Source organism: Nicotiana tabacum, chromosome 4 (genome assembly GCF_000715075.1).
Source record: "Nicotiana tabacum cultivar K326 chromosome 4, ASM71507v2, whole genome shotgun sequence".
Lineage (NCBI taxonomy): Eukaryota > Viridiplantae > Streptophyta > Magnoliopsida > Solanales > Solanaceae > Nicotiana > Nicotiana tabacum.
Genome location: NC_134083.1, coordinates 65,777,954 through 65,789,003, shown reverse-complemented (window position 1 = coordinate 65,789,003; position 11,050 = coordinate 65,777,954). Strand labels below are relative to the sequence as shown.

At 38.6% G+C, this 11,050-nt stretch overlaps 1 protein-coding gene across 1 annotated transcript; it reads left to right on the top strand.

Moving 5' to 3' along the window:
• Positions 1-7,713: 7,713 nt before the first annotated feature.
• LOC107826146 (uncharacterized) lies at positions 7,714-8,942 on the top strand. The gene has a single exon (XM_016653095.2). It carries the CDS (start codon positions 7,819-7,821, stop codon positions 8,749-8,751), a length of 933 nt encoding a protein of 310 aa, XP_016508581.1. The 5' UTR covers positions 7,714-7,818; the 3' UTR covers positions 8,752-8,942.
• The last annotated feature ends 2,108 nt before the right edge of the window (positions 8,943-11,050 follow it).

Below are 11,050 nucleotides of genomic sequence, written 5' to 3'. Positions count from 1 at the left end.
AATCGGTTCAGGTATGTTAAGGCTATCCCTTCTTTCTTTTTGGCATGATCCAGATAATATAAATGAAACGAGCAAAATACGCAACTTTTATAAATGACTCTATTCATAGAAATACTAGGGGTGTCTATATTCTTGATTCCCTATGTGAATTATTATTATATCTTATGTTCATGGGTCTCAGAAAAATACGTATTTGATAAAGTTTATCCGAAAGGCATATTGATTTTTATGGCATTCTGAGAAATCTTATTAACGTATTTCTTATGCATTTCATGCATTATACATGTACATTGACCCATGACCAGATGACGATATATACGCGTATGTTATATGTATATGGGATATGGGAAAAGGTTATGGCGTTATATACGCACCACCACCTTATCAGCTGGTACACGTTGATAATTTACCCACAATGGCCGAGATGATATGATGGGATACCCTCAGAGGCTTGATGATGTTATGAAAGCATATACCTATGCATGGCATGGAATTTGCATATGCATGACATTATAAATATGAAATGATTCACAAAGCTATTCAGACTTACATGTTGAGTCTTTTACTCCCTGTTTCTCTATGTCTAATATTTACTGATTTTCATTCCTTACATACTCGGTACATTATTTGTACTAACATCCCTTTGCTTGGAGACTCTGCGTTTCATGCCCGCAGGTCTCGATAGACAGGTTGAGAGCCCTCCATGTAGGCTATCATCTCAGCGAAAGACGTTGATGCGCTCCATTTTCCCCGGAGTTGCTACTTGTTCTGTATGATTAGGACATATATTAATTGGTATAGCGGGGCTCTATCCCGACCTTTATGACAATTATGTATTCTTAGAGGCTTGTAGACAGATGTCATGTGTACGGAAATTTGTATGGCCTTGTCGGCCTATGTTTTGAGTTTATAAATGATCATGTTGTCCTTATAGTCCCGTATGTCACGTGTATAAGTTTTTATATCAGGTTGGGTCATTCTAGGTCGGGTATTCCCTCATGTTTACTCTGTTTATCTCATGACGCCCCTTCTGGCCCATTTACCTATGATTATTTAATAAGAAATATACGTTATGTTGGTACTCGGTTGAGTAAGGCACCGCGTGCCTGTCACGGCCCATCGATTTGGGTCATGACAAAAGTGGTATCAGAGCAGTTCTGTCCTATGGAGTCTACAAGTCGTGTCTAGTAGAGTCTTGTTTATGGGTGTGTTGTTCACCACACTTATAAGCAGGAGGGTACAGGGCATTTAGTACTGTCACTCTTTCTTCTTGCTCTAGATCATGTGGTAGAGCTCAGTTGTAAGAACTCAATTTCTTAAACTCTATATTATTCATAATACGACGATGCCTACATCCAGAAAAATAGTTAGTAAAAAATATAGCTGTGGAAGAGTTGTGTCAGAGGAACTCGATTTTTATATTATGCTTATGATGGATAAATATGAGGTATTCAAAAAATCATGTGTGTACTAAGATGTGTAAACTTCTTGATAAGGATCCCTTAGGCAAGAATGTTTATCCACTCTTATAGTAAAAAGGAATAAGAGAATCGAAAGGTAGATACAAGTTTCAGCAAGTAAAAGAAGCAAGATGAAAAAAAAAAAAAAGGTACGAGCTACCCAGCTAATGAAGACTATCGCAGAGAAATATAAGCCTTTTGAGTTACCTTCAACAATAACAGAGGTATGTACAATTGGCCACACCCATTTCATTTATGCCCTATGGGGGCTAACAGAAGTAGTATAAGAGAAGGCAGGATATCAGGGTCTAGCTGGGGCTAGGGTAACCCAAAATGGTGGATGGATTGTTAGCGTTAGCTGACATTTCCGAAGGATATTGCAAATGAGCTAATAGATCTTCTTGTGAGACACCCAGATGGTGCACTCTAAAATAGTACAGCTAGATATGAGTACTACAACGATAGGCACTGGAAGCCTGGAAGGGATAGATATTACCTTAGTATGGTTCTCGTCCCTAGTAGAGAAAGAATGTTAGGCAACCCAAAGAGCCAGTGGATGGAGCAAGGGGAACTAAAAGCAAAAGGAGTATCTTGCTTAAGTTCTCAGAATAAAGTGACAGACAGAAATGTTAGCAGGGAAATAAGAAGAGAGTTAATGAACCATTATGAGTAAGATGTGATACATGGATAATAACGGTAGATCAAAAACAAATGACAGTCTATAGTCAAGAAAAATAAAAGACAAGAGGTGGCAGGCCTTGAGACATCAAAAGAGTATAGGCCATAAAGTCATATCCTCATTTCGAGAAATAAGTTTGTGACTCTAGCGTGACTACCAGAAGGAAAAGTTAGACCCTAGAGTAATAGAAACCAGCATGAACTGGTGAACAAGATAAACTAAACATGAATTAGGGACTGAGTGATTTCATAATAGTCAGCATGATGAGAAATTCAGAGATTGCATTCCGGTGATAATAGAATGGACGACAGAAAAATAACTTTTAAAGGTCATTCAGGAAGACGCTTTCCTAAAACAAGCAATGTGAGCAAAGTTAAGCTTAAAGGGTTTTATGTGCCTGTTATACTAAGTGTCACCCTCTCGAGTAAGGACATTTGTTATCCTTAATATTAAAGGATTATCACAAGGCGAGTAGGGATGATCGATAATATGAAAAGACGCCTAAGAGGAAGAGGTAAAACATATATAGGTAGCTCGTCGTAACATTAAATCTTAGTATTCCCCTAAAGGGGGGGAATATGGAGTGATGTGGCATTAAGACAGAATTAAGTGGTTTTAGTAACTATGGAATAGTAAAGGAAGGATGCGATAAAAATAAGAAAGGACTGAGATTTCACTTATTCAAATCCTACCGATATGCTACGATTCCAAAACATTATGCATCATGATGTCAAGGAAAGGAAATAAGGGTTCCTGCCCGGGATGTTATTGATAAATAAGGAGCCAGTGTGAGAGGTAAGTTAAGATAAAGGAAATAACCCAAGAAAGATTACGCGGAATATTTATATAAGAAGTTGATTTAGGAAGAGCCTAGTTATGGCTAGACAAGAGGATACAGACAAATTAATAGATCGTAAAAGATAAACATAGTGAACCCCAACATAGGGAATTCAGTCTTGCAGATATGACATCGTGATCCTTGAGAAATATTCAGATAGGAGTTGGGGGAGTTAAAGGTACCGTATGAGTGTTACGGAAATAAAAGAGAATGCCACTGGGAAGACATTCAAAACTTCAGTTCAGAAGCAACCCTACAAGCACAAGGATGTGGAGGTAAGTAACTAAAGATAGTTATAGGCAAGGAAGAACATCAAACATTTTGTCGAGTATACGATGTGATAAGCTCGCATCTTTACAAGGGTCAGAGGGTCCTCCCTAAATACTACAATGAAAGACTAGCTGAGAAAATAAGGAAGAAGGTTTCAATCTAAACAGGGTAACTCGAAGGAGAAATGGCCATGTAAAAACAGTCTCACTACAAAATTGTATGCACTCCAAAAGAAAGCTGAGAAGGAACGAAAGGAATTATTCAAGCAAAGATCCATAGTTGGTTACGTTATGAACGCACTTAAGATTTCGGAGTATTATACATGCAGCATATATATTGACAATCATACAACCGTAGAAGACTCCGGTATAATTCAAAAGAAAGAATTGATTCCAGGTCATAGACAAAGGATTGAATCGTTAGAAGATTGTATCATGGATATTCCATAGCGTTCATGAAAGGCTAAAGTTATAACAAATACCCTGAGCCGCAGATCGGGAGATAGCTTAAACCTGCATAAAGGCTGATCAGAGGAAAGAGGAAACTAAAAAGTTACATCAGCTAAGTATATCAGGAGTCTGATTATTGGATACAGAAAATTATAAACATCATGATTGAGAACATTGAAGAATCACTCTTAATATCAGAGGTACAAGAGAGATGGTACAGTATCCATATTCTATAACGACTCTATGATAAATCCAGTTAGAAGAGTACCAGCCTTATAAGAAGTCAGTATGAAGCTTCCACCGGATTATGTATGCACAAAAGGTGCAAGTGTTATAATAGAGCTTCAAGTTGTGGATGTGAATTATACCTATGTGGAAGGGAGGTCATGAAAGAGATAGAAGATATGATGCAAGATTTTAAGGTAAGTAAGGTAAAGGTGAACAATGTACGAGATACTCAAATGCAGAAGATCGTGAATAGTTCATACTTCGGATAGAAGGCTAGAAGCGTTGGGATTCAGTATCCTGGAATAATAGCGGCGTCGTCAGTGGCATATCTTCCAGCCTATGGTTTCTAGGTACCGAGAGGCCTAGTTAAGAGAGTAAAGAAGAGTTTGAGATGATGTGATGTCTCGCTTGATGTTTTAGAATAACATAAGGAAATCTATGGTGCAAGCAAGTTGAAGGAAGGTTGCGAGCAGATGTCTTGTAGACAGATGTCGTATGTACGGATACTTGTATGGCCTTGTCGGCCTATGTTTTGAGTTTATAAATGATCATGTTGTCCTTATAAGCTTGTATGTCACGTGTATAAGTTTTTATATCAGGTTGGGTCGTTCTATGTCGGGTATTCCCTCATGTTTACTCTGTTTATCTCATGACGCCCCTTCTGGCCCATTTACCTATGATGATATAATAAGAAAGATACGTTATGTTGGTATTCGATTGCGTAAGGCACTGTGTGCCCGTCGCGGCCCATCGGTTTGGGTGGTGACAGAAATGATCTATCTGGAATGTCGTATGTTATCCCCTTTTCAGGACCACCAAAAACATCCAACTATATCTTTTGTACTTCTTCGTCTGAAACAGGTGGTCGCTCGCCTTGCTTAGTCGGTGGCAAGCTCTGAGTGTACTCCTCCACATTAATTTTGTAGGAACCCTTTATTTAGAAGATAGAAAATTATTAACTATATAATATTATAAACATTAATTTCAAGTTATAGTAGTTATGAAACTTACATATGTAGTCTCCGTCCGGTCCTCGACCCATATAGTTGGATCTGTCGGTGCCTTCTTCTTCCGGATGTGAGTCTCCATGAAGAACTCATCATGAGTCATCTTCCTCCCATATTTTTTTTCCTACAAATATAATAAAACATGTTAACTAAATTAAAATATATAAATATAGTTCGATAAAAATAGATGTAAATATTTTAAGAAATTACCAGTAGTCTCTTCGCAGTCCCCATGCTCCTTGCACACACACAGTGCAAGGAGCCACCCTTCTCAGATGCTCGAGCCTTTTTCCCTGTTCACTCTTTTTCTCGAACTTTTCAGTGGTCCACTGCCTCACACAAGGACATTTGCACTTCACACAAGGATACCTAATCATCCCTCCGATTTGAAATGGTTCAAGTGACATTGCATGCCTAATAAATTCATTAACTTATTCTATAAATTCCTCCCTCAAAAACCGATGATTAGGATAATTTCTATTATACATCTAACTACGATATTCCATCGACACAGAGAACAAATAAATTGCATGTTATATTAATTTAAAAGTTCACATATATCCCTAAATAAGTTCTTTTAAATTCAATTATAAGAAGTAATTTAAAAGTTCATATATATCCCTAAATAAATTCAATTAGCTTAGATTGTATCGTTATACTTAGTATTAGATTGAGAACTAGCTTAATATATATGAGTTGCACTTCTTCTACGGCTATTAACACCTAATGATTGTTGAATAATTTTATATTTTAGATAAAGAAAATTCAATGAAAAAGGGTCATACGCTAAAAAATTATAATAAGATACTAAAGACCTCTAAAAAATTTATAATCATAAACTTGCTCTTCTATATAGAGTACAGAGACAAGTCTCTTGCTCAATACAAGTGTTATGTCTTTACAGATAAGCATATTAGCACCTATGACAAGCATCTAGGTCTTCCAAAATGTAAAAATTCAAAATTACATAAAATATCAATTCACAAAGAGAGGCTAGAGTACAAATATGAACTTTTCTAATATGAACAATCCTAAATGATAAATGATAACACATGAATATTTCAAAGGTTCAATGACAAGACGATTAGATTGGGCAACTTTGGAAGTGTCATATAATAAGATTGATTTATTCTTGTAATTTATTTTAAGTTTTAATTATCAACTCACAATTATATAATTAAATTTAATTAAATATTAACTAAATCCTAATTTATACAATTAAAATAATTAAAATAACTTAAATTTAAAGTAGATAACTAACCTTGAAATGAGGGATTTGATTTTGGATGGCGGAGGAAGCGGTGGTGGGCTTATAATCACGCGAACATGCAAGATGAGAGAACAATTTGAGAAATGATGTTTATTATACATAGAATAATGAAATAAGCTATCTTAAACGAGAACTCACAATATTTTAGTTTATGATCATCTTCAAAGTCGTGTCATGACAGCTACATATGACTTTGGCTCGAAAGTACTACACTAAGATTAGACAGAATAGCTCAATCGACATGTCTGATTTGTAATATAGCATAGCTAGGTTAAAAATTCTACTTTTTTTTTTTTGTTTAGATTAACAAAATCTTTGGCCAAATCCGACACTAAAAAGTTAATTCAAGATTATCCAAAATTATATACTGAGACAATAATTGGTTCTCTTTACTAATGCGAAACAGTTAACAATTTCAATAAAAAAAGTAAACAAAGGAAAAAATTTACATGTATTCAGTGTCATCAAATAAATGAACAATATATATATATAGATTATATTAATAATTTATTACCAAACCATGAAAAGTAAGTATTAATAAATACATATTCTCCGTGGTATCGTGTCTTTTTTTGTTTCCCTCTAGAAAACCATTGTTATTAAGCATGAATCACGTCACAAATAAAACGGCCACAGAGAAGCCAACCTACCTTCCCCCTCCCCTTCCCCCCCGGGCCCCCTCCCTCTCAACCCAACTTCACCTCTCCACTTGCCAAAAAAATTGGCGTGTTGACACCGCTTATAGCGAAGGAAGGAAGGAATATGCTTGCCCCTAGTTGGTCCTGTTTTTCTTATTGGACTTCACGGTTCTGATTTGTCTTCCATTTTATATTTTCGGGTGGTTTGATATGCGGACTAAATTATCCAAAAATTATAATTTTTAGACTAATTTATCATATTTGGGAGCAATGACGGATCTAGAGCGTTGTTACTGAATTTCGAGAAACTCAATAACTTTTGCATAGACCCTGTATTTCTATTAAGAAATTCTCTAAATATTAATAAATATATAATTATGAACTCAATTATTATTGTATATTAATTTAAAATTACGATAAAAACTTATAAATTTTAAATTCTAAATCCGACTCTATTTGAAAAATAAGATAAAATAAAATATCTAAAATTAATCATCAATCAAATATAATATAAATTTAGTACGATACATTTTCTCATCTTATCACAGATGTTTTTTTTTTTTCTTTTCTTTTTTCTGGGTCCAAGGTCCCTCACGTTTTGTACACATATTATCCACCATTGATATGCCTCCACGTGTCCTACCTTCCTCGGTAGCCTAACCCTCGAATGCTTTCGAATCTTCTGGGCTAAGGAAAATCCCTCCCCTTGCCTAATCCGCTTAATGTTCTTGGTTTATATTTTTATATTTACTCATATACCCTTTTTAGATACTGACATTAACAGAACTAAGCCTTATGTGTACATATTTCAACATAAAAAGGCCAAGGTCATTAACGGGAACTTAGAAATCAGTAAATGTGAAGAACCATTCATGTTACGATGCTATAAATACTCACTCCAGTACTTACGTTTATACGCAAAGTTGCCATTAGGCATTTTTATACAGTTTCTTATCTAAATCCCCTGTACTTTAGAAAAATGGGATCACGATTCGAGGTGGAAGTGAAGATCTCATCGGCTAAGGATTTGAAGAACGTGAATTGGCGTTACGGCCGTCTCAAGCCCTATGCTGTTGTTTGGGTTGACCCAAAAGCCAAATGCTCCACAGAAGTCGACGAAAATGGTGACATGTCTCCTTACTGGGACGAAAAGCTTGTGATTCCCTTGTATTCTCCGATCGAGGAATCCACCTTGTACATCGACGTCGTTCACGCTAACGCCGAAAAGGATACCAAGCCTCTCATCGGCTCCGCCAAGCTTCACCTCCGTGACGTCGTCGATACCGTCGGCATCGGCAACTGTTGTGAGCGTTCACTCGATTTGAAGCGTCCTTCTGGTCGCCCTCAAGGGAAGGTGAAAGTTGACGTCAGCGTTCGTGAGCCGCGCTATCGTGCGCCGGATCCGTATTATGCGCCTCCTTATGGTGTTCCACCACATGGATCACGGGATTACCCGGCTGCGCCGCCGCAACCTTACGGCGGATCGTACGGTGCTCCTCTACCTGCTCCCTACGCTGCGCCGCCGTCGGGTTATCCGTACAGTGCCGCTCCTGCTCCGGCGCCTTATGGTCAACAACAACCGAGTTACGGTGCTCCTCCTGCGCCGTACTCTCAGGGAGGTAGTTACGGGCAGCCGGATTACTCGCAGGGTAATTACGGGCAGCAGCAGGGGAATTACGGGCAGGGAAGCTACGGGCAGCAAGCAGGGTACAAGTACGAGGAGAAGAAGAAGGGCAAGTTTGGAGGAATGGGATTGGGAGCAGGATTGGCTGTGGGTGCGGTTGCAGGGGCATTGGGTGGACTAGCGATAGCGGAGGGTATTGATCACATAGAGGATAACATCGCCGATAAGGCTGCCGAGAAGGTTGAGGATGATTTCGCCGATGATGATTATGATGGTGATGATTTCTAGGGAAATTACCTTACCATCTTTGATCTAATTGACTTTGATTTGCATTTTCTATGGTAGAATTATCCTGAAAGATAAAAATGCGGTTCTTTAACCTTGAAAGCAAAAGCTTGTAAACTTCATGCTTTTACTTCTTGTTCGATGTAATATGTTTTGAAGTGTCGAACACTTAAGACGCAGGTTGTTGCTATAAATTTGGATGTTTATGTCCAAACTTATTATTAGGCAGATTGTGCGATCTCAATTGCTATACGTAAGCGATTTAGAAATTTTACCCTTCGAAGCAGATAACAATTAAATTTACACGTGGTTCTAAGAATACATTATACAACTTGATACGAATTAAAAGAATATATTAATATTAAAATTAACGATAAAGGAATAAATGCAAACCATACGAATCGAACAACCTTGGCCTTCGAGTTCAATCACCCTTGAACCAATAAATGTTTCAACTGATGTGTTAACAGGTAACAAGATGATAAAAGCTATAAAATGATAGTATATTGCTTTATGTTGTGTCATGTGATTCGATTTACAAATGATCATACCCTCTTTATATAATAGGGTAGTTCTACTCTTGATACAATTCTATATGAGGTAAGAAATCTCATGATTAGCTAATTAATTGGCCTATCTTTAATACGTGCCGAGATTTTCGCCGTGATCTACAACTGATCATAAATATTTCATCCTTCTGTTATTCGGTTCGGCAAATTTTCCTCGATCTCGTCTGATCTCGTTTTGTTTGGTCCCGGGGTCTCGAACTTAATGATATAACCTCGCACCTCGGTTCGATATAATTCGAGATCGAACCTTAACCTATCATATTCCTGTTTCGACTAGTCACACAAGGGGCGAACCCGATTTTGACCGTTTACAGATAGTCCCCTCGTTTCTCGGAGAGAAGATGACGAGAAACGATAGAAACTTCCGAATCCCGTCTCGATGGGCCATGACGTAAGCGACGAATGGTCACTGAGACACCCGACTATGACGTAAGCAATAAACAGGTACCGAAACGTCCCGTCGGCCCAGTTACCAAGGCATTAAATGCCTGTCTGTTGCTGGTTGGCCACTACGGGTTCAGAAGCGTCATCAGCAAGTTATAAATACTCTAACTTTCATTTATTCAAACTTTACGTTCAAAGCTCCTCCTATTCTTGTTTTTCAAAAATCCCTTTGCTCTCCAGTTTTTGCACCCAAATTTCTTGAACTTTTAGCAAACCGCTAAATATACCATCCTAATATCCCTTTTTTTTGTTCTACAATGGCGAAAACTTCTAAGATGGGGTTGCGGCGAGGAGGCCGCCTCTTCATCACGGCCCGCCGGCGACGGGGTTGCGGCGGAACCACACCCTGAGGAGTTCGTTCCTGCAGGGTGCCCGACCGTTGCCGATTTTAAGATTGAAAAAACTTCCTCGGTACGGGGTCGATGTGAGCCGGTCTTGAGGTACATATGTACGATCACCGATGATCTCCTCACCAAGGTTAAAGAAGATTGAACTTGGGCCAATAAACATGTGGTGGTGCCTTCGCCTGAGGAGTCAATCACTACCCATGTGGAGGGTATTTTAAGTGTTTACACTTATCCCTTCACGCTGAGTATCATTGTTGCCTTCTGCAAGAGGTACGACGTGACTCTTGGCCAGGTTCACCCTTCATTCTGGAGAATAGTGATTCTCCTTCGATTCTTCATAAACAAAATCAAGGGGTGTTCCTTCACCCTCGATCATCTTATGCGCCTCTACAGTCCCCGACTCTATCGAGGGGGGTTGATCAAGCTTGCTCGCTGGGCCAGTAGGGCCCCGTTCTCGAGTATAGACGAGGCTCGAGACCGAGGTTGGATGGGCCGATTTGTTCGAATAAAGACTTCGGACCTGATCCCTGCCGAGGACATGCCATTTCCCGAGAAATGGAACATGAAACGTAAGTAGTACTTTGCCTTGAAGATTTAATCTTCTTGTTTTCCCTCTTATCTCATTTCTTATCGATGTTTTTGGTGTTGCAGTTGTGGCCCAGATGTCGTACGTAGTTCCTCAACTCAAGGAATGGGTCGAGAGCCTTGTGTCACAGAGACCATATTCTGAGCGTGCTTGGATGGAATTATCGAAGGGTCGATGGGAGACTCATAATCATGGTAAGTTTTCTTTCCTGATGTAATAATGTTTGATTTCCTCCTTTCGTTGTCGAATTCTTTTCTATTTTCTCTTGTAGGTATCCCCAAGGATGTTGCTATGAGGCCTCCATGAGGTGATGAGGATGTGCCTCTCGAGTCCCCTGCTCCGAGGCAGGGTGATGA

Coding starts and splice junctions, on each gene's coding strand:
- LOC107826146 (XM_016653095.2), top strand. CDS start 7,819: ATGGGATCACGATTCGAGGTGGAAGTGAAGATCTCATCGGCTAAGGAT.